General features: G+C 43.4%; 1 protein-coding gene across 1 annotated transcript in view; it reads left to right on the plus strand.

Annotated features, from left to right (window-relative positions):
- Positions 1 to 8,741: 8,741 nt before the first annotated feature.
- NOTCH4 (notch receptor 4) overlaps positions 8,742 to 23,985 on the plus strand; it is a 61,894-nt gene continuing 46,650 nt past the window's right edge. The window contains exons 1-3 of the mRNA XM_039336570.1: positions 8,742 to 9,009; positions 20,689 to 20,764; positions 23,182 to 23,450. Coding sequence (XP_039192504.1) covers positions 8,967 to 9,009; positions 20,689 to 20,764; positions 23,182 to 23,450 — 388 coding nt within the window. The 5' untranslated portion in view covers positions 8,742 to 8,966. The remainder of the gene's footprint in view (positions 9,010 to 20,688; positions 20,765 to 23,181; positions 23,451 to 23,985) is intronic.

The following is a 23,985-nucleotide window of genomic DNA, read 5'->3' on the forward strand; positions in this document are numbered from 1 at the left end:
CTGTTCAGAATTCAGAGGATTGTTAAATTGGCGTCCCCTCGGTTTTTATTCTTTTAGAAATACTCTGCGCTTGAAAAATGGTATTCTTTTTACACATCCAGAGTTGCTGTGAATTTAGCTGACAAACTTGGCTCTTTTAACACTTGTGGACTTCAACTCCCAGAATTCCTCGGCCCTCATGGCTGGTTGAGGAATTCTGGGAGTTGAAGTCCACAGGCCTTAAAGTTGCTAAGTTTGTAAACTCCTGAGCTAGCTGGTCAGCCTTTCTTCCTCTTTCCCTTCTGAGCTCTTTCCACAGTGTAGTAAGAATGCACCCCCCCCCCCAATCTCTTCCCTGTACCCTTAAAGACACAGGAATCAAGTGCAAAGCAAGAAACACAAACTCCGCTTTTTTTTTTTTTTTAAGCTGCCTCAGGTGTGTCACATGTCACAATGTTGCAATTCTAGACTGAAAGGCTCTGGCAACTGGGAAAAGCTTTAGCTTTAAAATTAAGCCTGTTTACTTTCAAAGAAAACTTTCTAAAAGCCAGCAATGTGCTGCAGATACCAAAAAAGCCAACACAGTTCTAGGCTGCATTAAAAGAGGGATAGAATCAAGATCACGTGAAGTGTTTAATACCACTTTACAATGCTTTGGTAAGGCCACACTTGGAATACTGCATCCAGTTTTGGTCACCACGATGTAAAAAAGATGTTGAGACTCTAGAAAGAGTACAGAGAAGTTGCTGGAATTGGGTATGTCTAGTTTAATGAAGAGAAGGACGAGGGGAGACATGACAGCAGTCTTCCAATATCTCAGGGGCTGCCACAAAGAAAAGGGAGTCAAGCTATTCTCCAAAGCGCCTGAAGGCAGGACAAGAAGCAACGGATGGAAACTAATCAAGGAGAGAAGCAACCTAGAACTAAGGAAAACTTCCTTTCAGTGAGAACAATTAACCAGTGGAACAACCTGCCTCCAGAAGCGGTGAATGCTCCAACACTGGAAGTTTTTAAGAAGAGATTGGACAGCCATTTGTCTGAAATGGTATAGGGTTTCCTGCCTGAGCAGGGGGATGGACTAGATGACCCCCAAGGTCCCTTCCAACTCTGTGATTCTGTTATTCCTGGAGTTCCCCAAGTCAGTTGATAGTGTCATGGTTGCGCAAGAGTTCCAGCGAGTGCATAAGAGGCGCAGTGTGGGTCAAAGTAGGTGCACGAGAGTGTGAGGCTGTGTATGAGAATGCAGATCAGAGGGATTCATAAGAGGCTTGGCAGATACTGGTCAGGATGGGGGGAAAAGCGGGTCAGGGAGGGTAGTTTATTTGAAAATATTTCGAATATTCAAATTCCAGGGATTCATATGGTTTTCCTGTGTGCATCTTTTTATGAGAAGTAAGCTTTTTATTCTCAGTGAAGCTTGTTCCACTTTTCATGCGTTTTTAATTTTCCCTGCGTGGATCCCATTATGACAAGTAAAGGTGTAATATTTGAAGGACTTTCCACGCCCTGTGCATTTATACAGTTCATCCCCTGTGTGGATCCTTTTATGAGAATTCAGTGATCCTTTCCAAGTAAAGCTCTTTCCACGCTTGTGCATTTATACGGTTCCTCCTCTCCGAAGATTCCGTTTTAACCAAAAGCAGTCCGCCTTGCTTAGCAACCACTTACACTTATGACAATAATGAAAGAGCAACTGCACCCACTTATCCTCGCATGGCTAGAAAGCAAAGGAAACCTGAAGTGAGACAAGAAGCACAGTAGCTATTATTGGAAAAAGATACATACTTGGCTAGAAAAGATGTTAGGAGAACATGCTGATTTTAAACCTGAACTTTTTTTTATTAGGTATAATGCCAAAAAAGACTAATAAACAAAGCTTATACTTGACTTTGCATGTTACAACAGCGGCAAGAATTATATTTGCGCAACACTGGAAAAGTAAAAGGAATACCATCAGATGAAGAAATAATTAAAAAAATACTAGAATGCGCAGAGATGGACAGATTGACTATGAGACTGAAAGAAAAAGAAGAAACGAACTATTATCAAACCTGGGACTGATTTTACCATTGGATAGGGCAGGGGTAGGCAACCTTGACTTTTTTATGACTCGTGGACTTCAACTCCCAGAATTCCTGAGCCAGCATGGCTCAGCTTGGAAACCTCTTTCTTTCCCCTCAGCATGGCTGGCTCAGGAATTCTGGGAGTTGAAGTCCACGAGTCATAAAAGAGCCAAGGTTGCCTACCGCTGGCCTAGGAAAGAAGAAAGGATTAGGAATTAAATATATATATGCATGTAAACTCAGACAATACGTTGGTTGAAAAATTACTACTGTGTGTGTTCTGTTCTCGATGAAAAGGCATTGAGATGAAGCAGAGAAGCAAAAGTGAGTCTTCTTTATTCAAAATCACCAACAGAACAGCAAACAAAATGGCACAGGCCTTTTATACTCTCCTTGCAAGGACAGCATCAACCAATCATTGCAAGGCTAATCTCCTGCCTTGCACATGCCCACAAGGCTGGAGACAGCCTGTCTTGTCCTAGGCAACCACGTGGTCTGCCCGGGCCTTCTGCAGCTTCCTGAGCAGGCCCAGAACATAACAGTGTGTATTGAAAAAATGAATAAAAAACTTCTATATATATAAAAAAAGAAGCAGAGTAGCAGTTTTACTTAGCAATCACTTTACGTAGCAACGCAGTGGCTGATCCCAGTTGTGGTCACTAAATGAGAACTCCCTGCATTACTGGGCCCGCCCTCCGAAACTTGCAGTGTCCTTGAAGTACACTTGAAATTGAAGTTCCATAACTCTCAGCCAGCACTGCCTTTGTGACTTGAGATCAATGTGATCTGATTTCAGTTTCGCGCTCCTGCGTATAAAAGTGTCTAACTTGTACAAGTTGCCCACCAGACCCTCAATCTGGCCCTCTCCCTCGTGTCTACTCCCATTAAAGTGTGAGAGTGGTTGTGGATAACCATCTCCTGCACCCCAAAAGTGCTCTTCCTCATTCTCCTCATCCTCTGCACGGTCAACCATGTGGTGAAAAGGCTGCTGTGCTAACAGAAGGAAGTGAAGAAGGGGAGAATCCAATCTCAGAATTGGAACTGCAGGATTCCGTCTAGATCCAGCAGAGGGCGCCTCAGGGTCGCTAAAGCTCTCTGTTATAACTGTTATAACATATTATATTATTATAACGTGTTATATTATAACATGATCGCCAAGGTCCGATAACGGATATGGCACAAGAATAATAATAATCACTGAAATGGCCCTACAATATAGAATAGAATAGAATAGAATAGAATGGAATGGAATAGAATAGAATGGAATGGAATGGAATGGAATGGAATGGAGTGGAGTGGAGTGGAGTGGAGTGGAATGGAGTGAAATGGAATAGAATAGAATAGAATAGAATAGAATAGAATAGAATAGAATAGAATAGAATAGAATAGAATAGAATAGGAGCTGGAAGGGACCTTGAAGGTCTTCTAGTCCTGCCCCCTGCTCAAGCAGGTTAATCTATACCATCTCAGACAAGTGACTGTCCAGCCTCCTCCCAAAAATCTCCAACGATGGAGCACACACGGTGTACACCAGTAAGCAATGTATATATATATATTTACATTGCCCCCAACAATCTGGGTCCTCATTTTACCTACCTCGGAAGGATGGAAGGCTGAGTCAACCTTGAGCCAGTGAGATTTGAACCGCTGACCTGCTGAACACAGTCAGCTAAAGTGGCCTACAGTACTGCACCCTAACTGCTGCGCCACCTCAGCTCTTTGTTCAGTTTCCAACCATTGTCTCTCATCCTTCCCTCTGGTGCTTTGGTGAATAACATGACCCCATCTTCCTTGTGGCAGCCCCTCAAATACTGGAATATTACTATCATATCCCCCCTGTTTCTTTTTTTCTTTAGACTAGCCAGACCCAAGTCCTGCAGCTGTTCTTCATATGTTTTAGTTTCCAGGCGTTTGATAATTTTTAGTTGCTTTGCTCTTCTCTGAGTTTTTTCCAAGCTCTCAACATCTTTTTTGTGATAGGGTGACCAAAATTCCAGATTGCTTCTCTCCTTGATTAGTTTCCATCTATTGCTTCTTGTTCAGCCTTCAGGTGCTATGAAGAATAGATTGATCCTCTCTTCTTTATGACAGCCCCTGAGATACTGGAACATTACTATCACGTCACCCGTAGTCAGTGGTGGAATTCATATATGTTTGGATGCCGCTTCTGGAAGTCCATTCTGGGCCTGGGTAACAAAAAAAAAAAAAAAAAAATAGCTACCGGTTCTATTGAACTGGTGCGAACTGGCTGAATCCCACCACTGCCCATAGTCCTTCCTTTCATTAAACTAGACATACCCAATTCCAGCAACCGTTCTTTAAATGTTTTAGCCTCCAGTCCCCTAACCATCTTTGTTGCTCTTCTCTGTATTCTTTCTAGAGTCTCAACATCTTTTTTATATCATGGTGACCAAAACTGGATGCAGTATTCCAAGTGTGGCCTTACCAAGACATGGTAGAGTGGTATTAATACTTCACGTGATCTAGATTCTATCTCTCTGTTAATGCAGCCCAGCACTGTGTTGGCTCATCAAGGCATTATAAAGTGGTATTAACATTGCACCTGATCTTGATTAATTCTCCTCACTGTTAGGAAGTTTCTCCTTAATTCCAGGTGGCTTCTCTCCTTGATTAGTTGCCATCTGTTGCTTCTTGTTCTGCTTTCAGGTGCTTTGGGGGATGTCTTGCCTCCTGACGTTTCAGACTGTGCTGCTCTCAGATGACTCAGTTGATTAGATAAGTATAACTAATGAATCCAATACTCTGAGTTCTTGCACCCTAGAACTGCAGAACTGGAAACAGCAATTCAGGTTGCAAAGTCAGTTCATAGTCATAACAAATTATAAGGGCTTTTATGACCAATTGTATGTATTGGAGTGTATTTCCTCTGAAACCAGCTCAGGGCACATGTCAGTGCACATTTTAACACAATCTTTTCTCCTTTGCTTTTTACTTACGGTATTTGGTGACCGTTCAAAGTTACAACGGCAGTGAAAAAAGTGACTTACGACCGTTTTTCACCCTTAACAACTGTTGCAGCATCCCCCAGGGTCACGTGATCAAAATCAGGATGCTTGGCAACTGGCTCCTATTCACGACAGTTGCGGTGCAGTGCCCCAAGGCGAGGGGATCCATTTTGTGACCTTCTGACAGGCAAAGTCAATGGGGAAGCCAGATTAATAGCCGGGTTACTAATTTAACAACTGCCATGGTTCACTTAACCACTGCTGCAAGAAAGGTCATAAAATGGAGTGAAATTTACCTAACATCTGTCTCACTTAGCAACAGAAATTGGGGCTGCAAATGAAGGACTACCTGTATATCAGTTGGAACTCGATGCTGAGCAACCGAAATGTTTCAGAATGGATTTGATTTAGAATTGAAATCCACAATAAGGAGCATAAAGGCAGGGTTCAGGAAAAAAAAATACACCATATTTCTTCATTACCAGCCTTGCTGCCTCGGATCAGTTACCTTGTCTGACCCTCAGCATAGCCACTGGTTTTTTTCGGGGGGGAGGGGTTGTAGAAATATGTATTTGTTTCAATAGCAAAACACATCTCTTCCTGTTTATCCGAGCTTCTGTTTTATCTTGGAATTGGGGACTAGACAAAAGTCAGCTTGTTCTGCTTTGAAGATAAGACCGGATATCCCTCAACTACAGAAGATGCTGGCTCTCCCTGTTGGACAGTTACTAGAGATAAGGAGTCTGGAGCAATTTTGGGTAGCTTCTTAAGCACTTGTCCACACCCCGTGTCTTGCTTCCAAATGACAAATGGTGAAAGCTTTGGAAAGAAGCACATGATTATTTTCCCAGATGTGAAATTATACTGGAACTGTAAGTAACATAGTACGGGGTAGCCCGCCCTGGGGAATATCATCCAACTGCAGATTAAACTGGTCGCAGTCCTGCTGGTCTTCTGGCAGGCTTAAAAGACCTATTTCTGTGTTCAGGCTAGCTAGGTGTTTGATGAAGATTAGCGAAACTTCCTTTGGGATAACAGTAACACTATTCATAATATGCACAAATCTACCAATTTAGAAAAACTGCATAGTAATCTCAGCTATAACAGAGAGAAGGGATTATAAGACCACACTGGAATATTGCATTCAATTTTGATCACAATATAAACAAGATATTGAGATTCTAGAAAGAATGCAGGGAGGAGCAACAAAGATGATTAGGGGATTGGAAGCTAAAACATACAAAGAACAGTTGCTGGAATGGGGAATATCTGGTTTAATGAAGAGAAGGACGAGGGGGTGACATGATAGCAGTTTTCCTGTATCTCAGGGGCTGCCACAAAAAAGAGGGAGTCAAGCTATTCTCCAAAGCACCCGAAGGCTGAACAAGAAGCAATGGATGGAAACTAATCAAGGAGAGAAGCAATCTGGAACTAAGGAGAAATTTCCTAACAGTGAGAACAATTAACCAGTAAAGCAGCTTGTGGGTGCTCCAACACTGGAAGTTTTTAAGAAGAGACTGGACAGCCATTTGTCTGAAATGGTGTAGGGTTTTCTGCCTGAGCAGGGGTTGGACTAGAAGACCTCCAACATCCCTTCCAACTCTGTTACTCTATTCTAACCAGTGGAACCGCTTGCCTCCAAAAGTTGTATTTGTTCCAACACTGCAGGTTTTTAAGAAGAGACTGGACAGCCATTTGTCTGAAATAGTAGGGTTTCTTGCCCGAGCAGGGGGCTGGACTAGAAGACCTCCAAGGTCCCTTCCAACTCTGCTATTCTCTATTCTATCGCATGATCTGATTTCAAGCAGCCTACACAGTCAAATTGTAGTAAGACCTAGTGTGTTATTCCAGGCAGTTTTTCTGCCCCTATCAAATGAGTGTTTAGATTTGACAGAATAGCAAACTTTTGATACAGGAGAGTTAAGAGTGAAAACGCTAAATAATTATTATATTTTTAGAGCCCAACCAACTCCTAGTGACTCTATGTGGGTTCTCTCCCCCACCCATCCAATATGGAATTAATGTGCCTTTCCCTTCTTCTAGAACAGGGGTTCTCAACCTTGGCAACTTTAAGACTTGTGGACTTCAACTCCCAGAATTCCTCAGCCAGCAAAGCTGGCTGAGGAATTCTGGGAGTTGAAGTCCACAAGTCTTAAAGTTGCCAAGGTTGAGAACCCCTGTTCTAGAATGTGTGTTCAACTTTCCAATCTACCCTATGGACAGGTGATTTCCTAGCGGCCTTCTTTTCAAGTACTAAGCAGGTCAGTTAACTTCTTAGGAATTGGTGGCAGCAAACTGTGAAAAGCAGAGACGTCAAGCCTTAGATGGCTTGGAAGTAAGGCAACAGAAAGACTTGGTGGAGAATTCTTAGAGCAGGGCTTTTCAATCTTTTCACCCATTGTACCACTTTTAGGATATGGCAACATCCGAGTACCACCAGTCGCCTAGCAAGGTGTCAAAAACTTGATGACCCCCCCCAAAAGGAAAAAAATGATAAAGTACAGGTAGTCCTCGACTTACAACAGTTCGCTTAGTGACTGTTCGAAGTCACAATGGCACTGAAAAAAGTGTCCCCCAAGGCACAGCCGAGCAAGACACCTGCCTGCCCACACGGTGGTGCTCTTTCTCCTGTCCGAGGTTTTCATTGTGGTGAGCATTTCTGTTGAGGACTGGCAGCAGGGGTGGGGTGGGGGTGTGTGGTTTTTATTCCCCCCGTCTGCTGGGTGGTTGCAGCAGGTTTTGGTCACTTCACATGACTCTGGGATATTGTGACCGTCATAAATATGAATTAGTTGCCAAGCATCTGAATGTAAATCACAAGACCCTGAAGATGCTGCAACATTCCAGCTGATTGGCGCTTCTTCTGGGCTCAACAGAAGTGCCAAGATCAGTGCCGCTTTCCAGCTAGAGCCTGGCGCTGATCCTGGCGCTTCCACTGAGCTCTGACAGCCCTGCAGCTCCAGCCATCTCTCGCTCAGGCTTGTGCGGTGCTGCCCCCGGTTCAGCTCATTCCCCTCCCCTGCTACCACTTTTCTAGGATGGTCGCCTACCACCTGCCAGGTGCCAATGTACCACAGGTGGTACCCATATCACTGGTTGAAAAGCCCTGTCTTAGAGTAATGTTTTTCAAACTTGACATCTTTAAGATGTGTGGACTTCAATGCCCAGAATTCCCCAGCTGGTTGTTGAAGTCCAGACATCTTAAAGTTGCCAAGTTGAGCCAAGTGTCTTAAAGTGGCAGCAGGAGTTTAAAAAAAACAACAACATTCCACCAAATCCTTGAGTGACTTCTGAGATGCTGCTTAGAAATCCAGTTTTCCACAAGAAACGTTACAAGGAACATCATGCCAGCAGAGATCACACCAGAAGAACCATCACAAGGAGCCCTGACGAACGAGAAGATTTGGTTGAGCTGGATGCATCCCCCATGAGTTGAGCTCAGCTCTTCATCACTTCATCACCTCCATACCCTTTGCCCACCTCCTTGCCCTGAATACAGTTCGTACCCCTGTTTCCAACGTCAGTACAGTACAACACCTTTTACTACTATTCTACTCTGCTTTTGTTCCTTGGCTAATGTTCCCTTCTTCCTCATCAGCCACCCACCCTAGCCATTCCCACCCTTTGTCCACTGTTGACAACAGCGCCCTGGGTAACAGGAAATCTTTCCCGTCCCAGGCATTGTGTGGGGCAGGAAATCTTCGACAATGGAGAACAGAAACGGCAGGATGTGTCTTGTTCTTTTTAAAGGGAGGGCAGCGATGGGGTGTCACCCAGAATCATAGGTTGTGTCTGAAGAAACTGGGGTGCTCCCCCGGGGTGCTCACTCTAATAGCGTCATTCACAGCCCTAGCTTCAGTTTGACCCCGCTTTTTTGGGCACCTGGATTCTGCCTCCCAGGTCCTCTCCTAGGTGTTGGGAAGAGTGATGAGGGTGTGGAAGAGGGATCTAAAGGAGGATGAAACCATTGCTACTGCTCATGCTGATCCCGTTTGCTGGAGGTAAGTTAAAATGAGGAACATACATAGAATGGAATAGATTGTAGATTTTGTATGTGTAGGCTTTCCATAGCATCCTTAATGAATCATCTCATTTTCTGGGTCTGTCCAATACCCTGAAGCCTAAACTCATCTTAAGGGCTGATTTCCTGCCACCAGAAAAACTAACCACCCTGTCTGTTTCCTGGTTTCTAGTCTACCCAATTTTTCTTAATTCTTAAGGCTTAAAGTTTCAGTGTATTTATATTCTTGTTTTTATGATGTCACGGGACGCCTAGACTTGCTCAACAGTGAGATAAGTGGCATATTAATTACTTAATTAAATAATCAAGATTAGTATTCTGCAAAAATAAAACCAATAAATCTTGATCCGATCTGATCTGGTTGTTTTATTTATGACTTTATCTAATTTATATAGCCGGTCATCTCATAAAAATTGTAACTCTGGGCGGCGTACAGCAATCAAATAATGACATCATGTAAAAGCAGGCAATATAATAATATATAATGAGTACCTTGCTATGGAGCCATCGAAGGCTATCTCTGTTTCCTGGGAATCCCTTGTGTGAATGACATAACCAGATCTTGAGGGACTTCTAGAATATTAAGAATATCACGGTTTAAGTATATTGTATGCACATCATCAGATTTTAGCTGCTAATATCTCATCAGACTTTGGAGCAGTTTCAATGCAGTTTTTCAGCAGGTTTTGTGTGTGTGTGTGTGTGTGTGTGTGTGTGTGTGTGTGTGTGTTATCTGTGTTTTCTAGTCCTAATGTCTACAAAGAGCTTGCTGGGTCTCTCCATTGTTAACCGTTTTATGGTAACTTGTGGACTGGCACAGTTGTTATTGTATAAATGTCATGGATGGCAGTCCACCTCTCTGTATGAGCAAAGACTTGTGTAGAATTGTGCATCTGCTTGCTAGATAAAAAAAGTATTTGGAAGGATATGGAACTGAGCAACCTGAAAAAGGATATTGGGGTGATCCTTCGTTGTTTCTGAAATGTTCTTCTTAACAAAACATACAGAGCAGCACATTCTTCTTGCTTTCTTGTGAAGTTTAAATCCTTCTGTTCTCTTGGATAGTTGCAACGTTTTGGAATTCAAAATATTGATATTGTGATGGTTTGACACACAGACAGCCAGATGTTTAAACTCAGTTTGGCAATTTTATCTACCCAATGAATCTTTCCCAGGGATCTGGGATAGACAGATGTTAATTTTTGCTGGTGTTAAAGACAACATCGTAGGATATAAGCTGTTCCAAGTGAAGCTGCCTTTTGCAATTGACTGATGGGGATTTTGTCAATGCCGATGGCATTCAAGTGATGCTCCAGATGTTTTGAGATTGCACCCAAGGCTCATATTATTATTGGTACTACTTTTGCTTTCTTTTGTCACTGTCATTCTATTTCTATTTGCTGGTCTTTGAATTATAATTGATAATTATAATTTGTTATAATTATAATTATCAATTATTATAATATGATATTATTATGGTTTGTTGCACAGTAAGGCAGATGGGGGATGCTTTGACAGTTCTAAGTGTGAAGTTCGGTTGTAAATAACTTTTCTCAGAGTTTTTATAACTTCGAACGATCGCTAAACGAATGGCTATAAGTTGAGGGCTACCTCCTGTGGATGATGTTCATTCAGAATCCCCTCATCAGAAAACAGTTGTGGCGTTGTCTGTTTAAAGGCAAAAGCACTCCTTTAGCACTGAAAAGCTCAGGATGAGAGAATAATCATAGCTCGGAATTGAAGTGAGGGGTCCTTGGTGATCTTTGGGCTTGGTTGTTTTCTTGAAGACGTTTCATTACCTAGACTACTAACTTCATCAGTGCACCATTATAATAATAGTAGTAGTAAAGTTGGAAGGGACCTTGGAGGTCATCTAGTCCAACCCCCTGCTCAGGCAGGTAACCCTACACCATTTCGGACAAATGGCTGTCCAGTCTCTTCTTAAAAACTTCCAGTGTTGGAGCATTTACTGCTTCTGGAGGCAGGTTGTTCCACTGATTAATTGTTCTCACTGTCAGGAAGTTTCTCCTTAGTTCTAGTTTGCTTCTCTCCTTGATTAGTTTCCACCCGTTGCTTCTTGTCCTGCCTTCAGGTGCTTTGGAAAATAGCTTGATTCCCTCTTCTTTATGGCAGCCCCTGAGATATTGGAATACTGCTATCATGTCCCCCCTTGTCTTTCTCTTCGTTAAACTAGACATACCCAATTCTAGCAACCCTTCCTTATATGTTTTAGCCTCCAGTCCCCTAATCATCTTTGTTGCTCTTCTCTGTACTCTTTCATCTGCAGCACTTAAATATGAGTTTGTAATGTGCGGTGGCAGCCAAAAAATCCAATGCAATCCTACGTTGCAGTAACAGAAGGATAGAATTAAGTTCATGTGAAGTATTAATGTCACTTAGTAAGCTTAGTAAAACCACACTCAGAAAATTAGGAGGCTGGAGGCTAAAACATATGAGGAACGGTTGCTAAAATTGGGCTGCGGTTTTTTGCAAAATTTACTGTCATTTTAAAGTTAGAAAAACGAATGTTATCCACTTTTTAAAAGGGGGGGAAGAAAAGGAACAACCTCTGTCATCATTTGCAACGGAAATGGGGAGTGTTGCATGTTTAGCCACAAAGAGGTTTCAGTTTCCCATAATGTAATTTTGTGGGCAGAAACCTTATTTTTGTTGACACACCAAGAGACACAACTTGATTCCTTCTACCTACACATGTTGGTTCTAAAGCTTAACAATACATTCCCTCTTTATTTCTCACAAAAGGCTGCAAAAAAACACTAGAGGTTTTTAAGAAGATCATTTGTCTGATCTCCGAGGCAGGCAAAATGAATAAGTTAATAATTCCTTTTTGCACGGGTACAGGAAATCTCTTGGGGAAAAATATCATTCCGGCTAGATTTAAACCTTCCTCTTAGACATGCTAGATTTCTGGCTGCAGGAAATGTGCTTGTATTCATCATTCTTCATCCTGAGGATCATGTGATCTTATTGGGCCCCTACAGATTTTTCCATGAACGAAAGAAGAATGAAGTCTAACTGAGCCTGTCAACATCTGTAGTAGCAGTCCTGAAGGCCATTGTTATTTCTAGGAATTTAATGACAAATTTTGATTTTCCTTCATATTAAGAAAAGTCTAGAACAATGTTCTCAACCTTGACAATTTTAAGGCATGTGGACTTCAACTCCCAGAATTCCACAGCCAGCAATGCTGGCTGTGGAATTCTGGGAGTTGAAGTCCACATGCCTTAAAATTGTCAAGGTTGAGAAACACTGGTCTAGAAGTTTAGAGCTCATTCTAAGCCAGCCTGCGTAGTTTTCCTCCCCCCCTTTTGTTTACTGAATAAAGTAGAAGGGGGAGGAATCAGGGTAACCTAGAAGTAAAGAGAAATTTTCTGACAGTTAGGACAATTAATTCAGAAGTTGTAGGTGCTTCATCAATGGAGGTTTTTAAGAAGAGATTGGGCAGTCACTTGTCTGGAATGGCATAGGCCAGGGATAAACAACCTCGGCTCTTTTATGACTCATGGACTTCAACTCCCAGAATTCCTGAGCCAGCTGTCATAAAAGAGCCGAGGTTGCCTACCCCTGGCATAGGCTCTCCTGCTTGAGCAGGTGGCTGGACTAGAAGACCTCCAAGGTCCCTTCCAGCTCTGTTATTCTGAAGTCTTACACTTTTGATTCCTTTCCCAACATTACATGCCAGCCAGTCAAGGTCAGATCTTGCAGTCTCCTAACCATAGCAGGCCCATGACATCATGATGTCAGGCTTTGATAAAATCTGCAGAATTATTCTTATTAGTTAGGGCAATGGTTCTCAACCTTTCTAATGCTGTGACTCCATAATACAGTTCCCCATGTTGTGGTGACCCCCAAGTGGGTGTGGCCACCAATAAGAGGGAGTAGGACAGCTAGGGAAAAGGGAACAAAATGGTGGACAGCATGGTTTGGCGACCCCCATGAAATGGTCGTTCGACCCCAAATGGGGTCCCGACCCACAGGTTGAGAACCACTGAGTTAAGGACTTCTGTATGGAACCTACAGTAGTGGCCAAAATTGTGGAAACCTTTTGGGAAAAGTGTACAGTAGAAGTGCCACCTTTGGTTAAGTTTCCACCAATTTTTCTTCTAATTTCTTTATAACTCTAGCCTTGCTCACTTAATAATACTATTTTACATTGCTTTCTGGACAACCAGTCAATTCTTTGCACCATTACTTTAATTTCATTATGTTTTACAAGCTCACTAAATGAAAGAACACCAAAAAACCCAACCAACTTGATAGCCATCACATAACACACTGACAAATGTCCTCCTCTCAGCTTCAATATATGACATCAATAACTAAATCCTACTGTGATCTGATTGGCTCATTGCCAAAACAAGATGACACCTGATTGGCTCTCTAAACCAGTGGTTCTTAACCTTTTTGAATGAATCACCCCCTTGAGCCAATGAGGAAGTTGTCATCACCCCCCCTCCCCCAACATAACCTCTCAATCGCAACATAGGAAATAATTCTTCAATTTATGCAAACACTTTTTTTGTTTTCTTTAAAATTGTCATCAGGACATATCAATAAAATAATTTATTTCCAGTCTTTTTCCCATATCTCCCATATTCTGGCCAGTGGCGCGCCACTGTATGGGTAGAGGCTGCTGCACAACATGCATGAAGATAAGCGATGCGTATTCACATATGTACGGTGTTCTGTACTGAAGCTAACTGGAGGAACATTTGAAAATACACATTCGATCTGATGTTTTTCGTACGACAGATATACAGTGATTCACTGTACAAAAAAGTCTCAAAAGTGTCCCCAAAACCTCTCGCTCCATCGCCCCCATATCACCCTCTTTTCATTCCTTCGCCCTGTGTCGCTCTTTTTCGTTCCATCGCCCCCCTGAAAAATGAAATCGCCCCTGGGGGGCAATATCGCCCAGGTAAAGAACCACTGCTCTAAACATTAATGCTCATGGGCTGCAATCAGATGAAAGAAAGCTACCTGATATCAACCTAAGCAAGTTGTGCTTCCTTTTTCTGGTTATTTGGCTATAACTTTTCATAGAATACAGTACAGATAATTGAACAAACTTCGTTGCATTACATTTTTAATTGAATTATCTTTCCCTTGATATACAATTTTATGGTACTACTCCAAAAAAAAAGTGGTGTTTTAGCCATCAAACCTCAAAAATACACTTTTCCCAAAAGGTTTTCACAATTTTGGCCACTACTGTAGCATTAGGTACAGTACCCATTGTGGTGTCTCTGCTGTCATTATTAAGGCGTTCTTAATAGCCTAAAAGAAATTAGGATATTACCTTGCTTGGTATGTATGCTTTTTATGTAATGCATTTCAGTCTGTGTACTGTTTACTGATGCTAATAATTTACTGGTGTGTACATAGTCCTGCATGAACAGAGGGAAAGAATCAAGATCAGGTGAAGTGTTAATACCACTTTACAATGCCTTGGTAAGGCCACACTTGAAATACTGCATCCAGTTTTGGTCGCCACAATATAAAAAGATGTTGGGACTCTAGAAAGAGTACAGAGAAGAAAAACAAAGATTATTAGGAGATTGGTGGCTAAAACATGTGAAGAACACTTTCAGAAATTGGGTCATGTCTAGTCTAAAGAAAAGAAGGACTAGGATGACATGATAGCACTATTCTAATATTTGAGGGGCTGCCACAAAGAAGAGGGGGGCGGTCAACTTATTTTCCAAAGAACCAGAAAGCAAGACAAGCAACAATCGATTCAAACTAACCAAAGAGAGAACTAACCGAGAACTAAGGTGAAATTTCCTGACAGTGAGAACAATTAACCAATGGAATGTCTTGCCTTTAGAAGTTGTGGCTGCTTCAGCACTGGAAGTTTTCAAGAAGAGACTGTTGGGAGGAACTCCCCCGTTCGGTCCTTCCAGCCGGGATTCCCCTTGACGGTGCAGCGCAGAAGAAATAGATTGTGAAGCCAGCTACCAGAAAGAGGTTTTATTTCGAGGATCAGCGTTGAGTGACAATTCAGCTCGAGTCCCCGGCTAGCTAGACAGAGTGATCTTTAAACAGTGGTTTTTATACCCTTTTGTGGTTTCCAAACTTGTCATTTCTGATTGGTAACAAACTTACCATTTCTAATTGGTGAGTTAAAATTTGTCTTTCTTGATTTGCTGGTTTGTGACTATTGTTAGTTCATTTTTCTTGCCTAAAAGGTGTTAATTACTTTTATTGTTGTGTCCTGATTGCTGCTAGCTGGGTCCTCATTGTGTGTGTCAAGTGTTTGCTGTTTTAGCCTCAGGTTGCTGTTGACCCAGTTTAGTTGGGGTGTTCCTAGATTATTTCTTAGTTGGGCTGGGGAGGGGGTGTCCAACTCTCATCAATTCCCCCATTTTGGGCTATCACTGATGTATCAGTGATTAGCCCAACTGGTTCATATATACGGTAGTGATGATCAATTTGGCACATCATGAGAGATATCTTTCTTGCTCTGTCCCTTGCTTCTGATGAGAGTTGTGCAGACCTTTAGGCATTTTAACCCCAAAGGAATTAATTGGCATAGGCAACAAAGGAGGGCTCCACCTATTATGACTGTGATTATACTACCAATAAGAATTTTCAACCAATGGAAGTCTGGTAACCATGAAAAGAGCCAGGAAAGGTTCCAGGATGACTGGTTGTGCCCAATGTTTTGTGCTAGTTCTCTTAAATGTTGGATGTCACCTTTAGCTTCCAGTCAGGTTTGCATACCCCCCAAAATTCTTCACAGCCATGGTTCTCCTTAGTACATGACCACTGGCTGCCCAGTTTCAAGGGTTGTTTCCTGCCTTAACTCTTAATTCAGTGCATCCAGGTTTGTAATGCCCAACTGCCAGGCTATTAAATTTTCTTTAAATTGCACATAATGAGTTCTAGGAATCCCAATCTGAGCTCAACAGTGCAAAATATTCAGGGCATAAGTTTGGGATTTTTTCTATTGCTTCCTTAGTCATGGCATATGAATTGCAAATCACCTGAGGGGGCCTAGTTCCCTCCCCCTTGTTATCTGTTGGAAGTTGATCCCTCAAAGCTTTGGTACAACAGAGCAAAAATCAGCCTGGGGAACTTCACTAAAGGTAGGTGGAGGGGATAGACTCAAGTGTGATTCTGAATGGTGTCTGTGTGTGTGTGCATGTATGTGCAGCTACTTTTACAAAATAGTCAACACAAACATTCTGGATAAATTTTCCCTCCCACCAGATAGAAGTCCAAGGTGTTCAGTACTTGTTCTGCCACCTATTTCTAAATGCCATCTCTCCATTAATACATTCAACTGGCTTGTTACAATACAAATGGGGCAAGAAAGAAAAGTTTACAATGAGTTTCCACCCTCCCCCCACAGTCTAATTTTCTCTTCTGAGGCTTCACATGGCATCAGTGGCTCCAGGACTGCTTCCTTCTGCAGCTCTCACAGGCATCTGGGTAAATGGTAGGACTTGGAAAGATGTTCCACTTAGATTGCATGGTGGCTTTTTAGTGGATGGCTGGATTCAAAACTCAATTCCATGGCTCAAATGGAAGGAGGCAGCATCTGGGTCTGTGTGTTCTGCTTCCAAAGGCTTGCAAGAGGGTTTCAGGGCTGAAAGATACAAGAACAAGGTCTTCCCCCCCCCCCCCGCTTTCTGGGTGGACTCTACCAGGAGAGGCAGACAAAAGGTATGGAGAACAAAGGGCAGGAAAAGAATTGGAAGGGGGGGTAGCTTGCAGGCAGTTTGAAAATGCTGAAAACTCCAAATAATTTTAAAAGCCTAATATTTTAAGATGTGCAACTTGCCAAGGGTAGGAGAACATTTATTCTAAAATAGACCACATTATTTTAGAGATTAGAAAATGCTTATTTGTTTCAGAAAAGTTTCATAGTAGTTTCACCAGTAAGTGATAGGATAAGAAAAGTAACTTAGGAAAATTATTTCCCCACACAAGCAGACTTGAGCTTCAAAAGGCTCTTGTAGATAGACACACATTTTTCAGGAAAAAGATAGATAAAACAGATACAGTAAATGCAAGTGAAACTTTTCCAACAGATAAACTTAAAGCAATCCCTCCTAGTAACTTAAGGCTGTTCTTGAGCATACACAGAGACAGAGAAAAACAAACAAACAAACACAATTCTTTTTCTTCATTCTGTTTGTTGGCCAGACAAACAGAGTGAGGTATTTCCTTTTTGTGGCTTATTTTAAGCAGAATTTCTAGCAGAATTTAAAATTCTTTTTCCTTTGGATTTGAAACAGTTAACAGTCACATTTATCTCTCATGCACAGACTTTGACAAACATATATACACAAAGACAAGAGAACAGAAGTCTTAGTTTTACACATCCTAGTCATTCCCACCATAAATTTCAGATAACTCAAGTTAGGGAAGGCACACATTTTAAACATACCATGTGGTTGCATAGAGAAGAGAGAGAGAGAGAGAGAGAGAGAGAGAGAATCACTATTTCTTATTTTCCCTTTTAAGTACCTTTATTTAGCCAAATTGGTTTCCCAGCAAGGCCCTAAGCAAAGTCTATCTTTCTTTCATACACTCTACAGTCAAAGTCTCCTTGTGAGACTTCTTTCCTAACTTTGCATTGCTTACAGGGCCTTACCAGCTAGTTGCCCAAATCCAATTCTTTCATTGACTCATTCCATTTCATTTTCACACAGTCTCTCCGTTTTCCCTAACAAAAGGTTCTGTGCTCTGGCCAACCCCCATGCTGTCCAGGTTCTGCCAATTAAACAGATCCTTTCTGCGGCTAGGAAAGACCAGAAGCAGCAAAATCCAATTGTGAGTGTCTACAATAGACTTTATGGTCTCTATAACGGTTTGAGGATCCGCACGAAAGGTGGCAGTATCCTTTTTCCAAACAACCAAATCGGACGGGGAGAAAGGGGTATGGATTAAAATGTGTCCTGTCTGGCCCCTCGGTCACCCGGGTATGGGCCTGTTCAACAAGGGGGCCATGAAGGTCGGTTCAGGGTTATCTAAGGGAGGCTGGGGGTCCAAGTTGACTTGGGTCGGGTTCCTCTGTCTAGACAGTTCGGCCCAGCAATACCAGTATGGTAGTTGGGTTGGCTCTATCCTTGACCTAAGTTCTTTTAGTGTTCTGATTTCTAGGGTGCCACCTTCAGGCCAAATTTGTCTCCCGCGGTCATCTTTAAGCAAAGCCCATTTCCTACATAATTCCTCTAATCGCTTCTTCTTCATTCCAGCCTGGACAGGAAGCTGATTCCTGTCCCAGGCTTCGAGCAAGCTCTCAATTGGGAAACCCACTTCGGCCCTTGAATTGGAACTCCCCATTCTTTTATAACGGGGTTTTCCTTTCAATGTTAAAGGGTACTAACAGTCGAAGTCTCCTTGCGAGACTTCTTTCCCAATACAGTCGAAGTCTCCTTGCGAGACTTCTTTCCCAATACAGTCGAAGTCTCCTTGCGAGACTTCTTTCTCCTAATACAGTCGAAGTCTCCTTGCGAGACTTCTTTCTCCTAATACAGTCGAAGTCTCCTTGCGAGACTTCTTTCCCAATATAGTCGAGGTCTCGGAGGTGAGCGGCCACCTCCGCTCAGGGCTACTGCTTTAATATTTACTGGCAGAAGGGGTCCTGGCTTACCCAGAATAGGGTTCTCTTTCTCTGCCCGCTCGGTCCTCCTCTCTCACCAGAAGGTCTCACGCTCCGATGCCCCCCCCTTGCTTTCCCGAATCCTGCCGGTCACGGCTCCAGTAGAGCTAGCAGCAGGTCGGGGTGCGGCTAGAGGGCACACGGAGGGAGCGAGCTCCAGCTGATTCTAAGAGGAGGATGCCTCACACACACACTCATGCATTCTTCCTTTCGTTCCCCCAGACACTTTAACCTAATAGATTTAAATTTGGTGGCACTTACCCTCTTTCCTGGTAGCTGTTCGAGCGTAAGACTCAAAAACTCCCTTTACTACCCGATGCCGACCAGGCAGGGTCCGAGGAGGCTTCCCCACGGATCAAAGTGTCCGCTGCCGGCTGGGTGATGACTCTTCCGGGCCCGGTCCGGTGGCTGGGTGAGCTGGAAGTCCCTTCGTGGTCGCCAGATTGTTGGGAGGAACTCCCCCGTTCGGTCCTTCCAGCCGGGAGTCCCCTTGACGGCACAGTGCAGAAGAAATAGATCGTGAAGCCAGCTACCAGAAAGAGGTTTAATTTCGAGGATCAGCGTTGAGTGACAATTCAGCTCGAGTCCCCGGCTAGCTAGACAGAATGATCTTTAAACAGGGGTTTTTATACTCTTTTGTGGTTTCCAAACTTGTCATTTCTGATTGGTAACAAACTTACCATTTCTAATTGGTGAGTTAAAATTTGTCTTTCTTGATTTGCTGGTTTGTGACTATTGTTAGTTCCTTTTTCTTGCCTAAAGGTGTTAATTACTTTTATTGTTGTGTCCTGATTGCTGCTAGCTGGTTCCTCATTGTGTGTGTCAAGTGTTTGCTGTTTTAGCCTCAGGCTGCTGTTGACCCAGTTTAGTTGGGGTGTTCCTAGATTATTTCTTAGTTGGGCTGGGGAGGGGGTGTCCAACTCTCATCAAGACTGCACTGCCACTTGTCTGGAATGGTATAGGGCAGACATGTCAAACAAAGGCCCAGGGGCCGGATGCGGCCCGTGAAGTGGTTTCATGTGGCCCGCGAAGCCATGCTGGAAATGGCCCCCTCTGCCTTGGCCCTGGCCCAGGCCAGCTGAGAACCAATGTTCAATTTTGTGGTGGCCATCTATGCTGAAACGTATTCAGTCTTAGCTCCATAAGCCCCCCCCTGCATGGCCTGAGAGGAACAGTGAAGCTCCTCCAGTGGACCATGCCTTGGCACTTGCCCTGGTCCCACCCCCTTCTGCCAGAGACCCTCAGATTTATCCCACTCCTGCCCAGGCCCCCACAGGCACCTTTGACATGAACAATGTAAAGCTGGCCACACCCACCCAGTAGGCCACACCCACTCCATGCACGCCCACCCAGTAGGCCGCACCCACCCTGGCCATACCCACCCGGCCCCCTGAGGGCAACCGCAATGCTGATGTGGCCCTCAATGAAATTGAGTTTGACACCCCTGGTATAGAGTCTTCTGCCTGAGCAGGGGGTTGGATTATAAGACCTCCCTAGATCCTTTCCAGTCCTATTATTCTGTTATTCTGTGTCCATTGTCTCTGGATCCAAAAGTACCAGATGTTATGGTTCCGGCTAATGAAACACTTTAAAGAACTTCCAGGCATATTTTCCTAAAAGTCATTTATTGTTACAAAATGTCGGCGCAGGCATAACAGAGGTATGCCAAGATCTAAAATCTCTTCCCGTGAGCAATTAAATTATCAGCATGTTCCCTCCCCAAATTAGCTGCCATCTCTCTCTCTTTCCCTTTAACCTCTTCTGCTCTGCATTAACTCTAAAAATACCAGACAGCTCTGCATATTGTCAAAGCAAGAATATACAGTATTTGCAGCGTTGACACCAATTACCTGGCCACCTGATCCTTGCTCTGACACTTGGCAAAAAAACCAAATCCGATCTGTTGAGTGATATAGTTTTATTTTGTACTCTGGATTTAATTCTCCCAGATACACACACTTCTATCTGCAAATATTAAGGCAAGAGCTCTTTTCTGAACCTCTCTTGGTGTTTTTGTTTCCCCAGCTGAATCTTGTCCTCAGATGCCCTGCAAGAATGGCGGAACTTGTTTGAACCACTCCAACGGGACATCTTCCTGCGTGTAAGTTTTTTGGGGAAAAGTGTCAAGATTCCCATAAAGGTTAAAACTGTATGACAAGCAGAGCCTCTACAGCAGGGGTCTTCAAACTTGGCCCTTTTATGACTTGTGGACTTCAATTCCCAGAATTCCTCAGCCAGGCACGCATGCCTGGCTGAGGAATTCTGGGAGTTGAAGTCCACAAGTCATAAAAGGGCCAAGTTTGAAGACCCTTGCTCTACAGAGAGATTTCTCCCCTGGTTGATTTTGTGTACAGGAAACAATGCTGCTATTTCTGTCCATCACAAGAAGGCAGAGGGTGAAGCTGAGCTAGGAATTCAATTCATGCTGTTTCTGGCCAAACATGTACAGGAGCAATAGTTTCCAGCCTATTGTACAGCCACGGTCCAGGAGATACCTTATATACTTGTGTATAAGCCCATCCATGTTTAAGTTGACTCTCGGTTTTTTAACCAACATGCAGATAGTCCTCGACGTACAACTGCAATTGAGCCCAAAATTTCCGTTGCTAAGCAAGACAGTTGTTAAGTGGATTTTGTTCCATTTTACGACCTTTCTTGCCACAGTTGTTAAGTGAATCACTGCAGTTGTTAAGTTAAATTAGTAACACTGTTGTGAAGTTGAATCTGGCTTTCCCCATTGAGTTTGCTTGTCAGAAAGTCGCAAATGCGGATCATATGACTTGCAACATTGCAACCATTATAAATATGAATCAGTTGCCAAGCGTCTGAATTTTGATCCTGTGACCGTCAGGAGGCTGCAATGGTCATAAGTGTGAAAAATGGTCATAAATAATTTTTTTTGGTGCTGTTGTAACACTAAATCAGTGGTTCTCAACCTTTCTAATGCCGTGACCCCATAATACAGTTCCCCATGTTGTGGTGACCCCCAAATGGGTGTGGCCACCAATAAGAGGGAGTAGGACAGCTAGGGAAAAGGGAAAAAAATGGCGGACAGCGTGGTTTGGCGACCCCCGTGAAATGGTCGTTCGACCCCAAATGGGGTCCCGACCCACAGGTTGAGAACCACTGCACTAAATGAACTGTTGTAAGTCGAGAAGTACCTGTACTGTGAAAAATGCATCCATTCAGGATAAGCCGACCCTCAAAATGTTTGAATGTTTTAATTTTCACAATTGGCCTATCTGTGGGTAATGTACGGATTATCCAATTTTCACGGCAGCTTGATTAAAAATTCAAGGGATTATCTATGGTTGGGCTTATATGTGAGTGTATAGAACAGGGGTAGGCAACCTCGGCTCTTTTATGACTCGTGGACTTCAACTCCCAGAATTCCTGAGTCAGCATGGCTCAGCCTGGAAACCTCTCCCTTTCCCCTCAGCATGGCTGGCTCAGGAATTCTGGGAGTTGAAGTCCACCAGTCATAAAAGAGCCAAGGTCGCCTACCCCTGGTATAGGATATATGGGTACTTTTTAAAAGTATTGCCGTACATATCTGTTTATAAGCTGAGCCCAATTTGGGAAGTGCAATTCTTATTTAATTTTGAGTATATACGGTAACCCCCTCTCTCTGGAGGTTAGAGCAAGGGAGATGAATTTGCACCCCTTTTCACCCCAACTCACTCAATCTTTTGGACCTTGAACTATGGTATCTTGCTTCTACTCTACTAACAACGGCAAGCACCATATTAAGTAGGGCATTTAGTTTATTTTTGGCTTCCCTGAACCTGTCCAGGGACACTCACTGTAGTAAAGCAGAATGTGGTTGAGTTAAGATTGTATTACTGCAACCCTTGTGGTTTATAAGCTTCTGGGCTTAGCGGTTTGTCTGAACCAGCACAGCAGCAAACCTTGATTAACAAGTTACAGCAATTAACAAGTTAGATTTATATACCGCTTCACAGTGGTAGTGCAGTATATTCAGGCCTTGTGCAGTCTTAGAGTTTCAGTTACAATTCCCCATAAGGCTAGCCCTCAGTTAACAATGGCAGCTGGGATCAGAATTGCTGTCGTTAAGTGATGCAGTCATAAGGCACAATGTCATGTGACTGTGCTGCTTAGCAACAGCAGTTCCAGAAGTCTGGTTGCCATAGTTAAGCAAGGGACGTGTTAAGTGAGGAACTTACATGACTGCAACTTCTGACTTCCTGCTGGCTTCCCCAATGATTTCCTTATGGGAAGCCAGCAGAGAACACAAGAAATCCTAATCATGTGACCCCAGGATGCTGCAATGTTGGAAATCCAAAAATTGGTCATAACTCACCCTTGTTCAGGGTCATCTCAAGCTGAAACTGGCTGAATGTGTGGTCATAAGCTGAGGACTATATATTTTTCCTAATGCTCTCCATCCTAGCTCCAGATTAAGTTGAAATCTTAAAAAAAAACACCCCATTTTGTTTCTATCGAGTTATTTTTTTTGTGTGGCTTCTCTGTTTCCTTCCCACCTTCTGACTGCCACAGGTGCCTTCCTGGCTACGTAGGAGACACGTGCCAGTTTGCAGACCCCTGCGCCCCTGTGCTTTGCCAGAACGGGGGCACCTGCTACTCCAGGGCTCTTCTTCCTCCAGCCTCCCCTGAGTATATGTGTGTCTGCCCTCCTGGTTTCACTGGGGAGAAATGCCAGGGCGTGGTTGGTGATCCCTGCTTCCCGTCACCCTGCCAACATGGAGGGACATGCCAGCGGATCTCCCGGAAGGAGCATCAATGCCAGTGTCTATCAGGATGGACAGGTAAGGCAATCAACTGGGAATGTTGAAGTTGCCCCAGGTCATGTGATGCGACGCAGGTAAAAAAAACTTAGATTGTCCTACTAAAGGAGAAGATTTGTAGCTCAGGGTTGACACAAGGGATCCTTGGTGCTCTCTGAGCTTCTTGTTTTCTTGTAAACGTTTCATAACCCAAACTAGGTAACATCATCAGTAAGGAGTGAGGCTTGCTGTTAGTTTATATTCTAGTGGCTTTGCCCTGTCGATGTTGGTGGGGAGCGTCTTAGAGCAGAGGTCCCCAACCTTTTGGGCACCAGGGACCGGTTACATGAAGAAAGGTTTTTCTGCGGACCGGAGGGGGGCGTGATTTTGTGTGCTGCCTGCATCTTGCAGATGGAGCTTGGCTTGTTTGTGCAGCCCGGTTGGGGACCCGGTTCTTTGGTTAGGCCAGGGGTAGGCAACCTTGGCTCTTTTATGACTCGTGGACTTCAACTCCCAGAATTCCTGAGCCAGCATGGCTCAGCTTGGAAGCCTCTCCCTTTCCCCTCAGCATGGCTGG

The sequence above is a fragment of the Crotalus tigris genome, unplaced genomic scaffold (assembly GCF_016545835.1).
Source record: "Crotalus tigris isolate CLP2741 ecotype Arizona unplaced genomic scaffold, ASM1654583v1 scf7180000017666.379230911805:20528666, whole genome shotgun sequence".
NCBI classification, from domain to species: domain Eukaryota; kingdom Metazoa; phylum Chordata; class Lepidosauria; order Squamata; family Viperidae; genus Crotalus; species Crotalus tigris.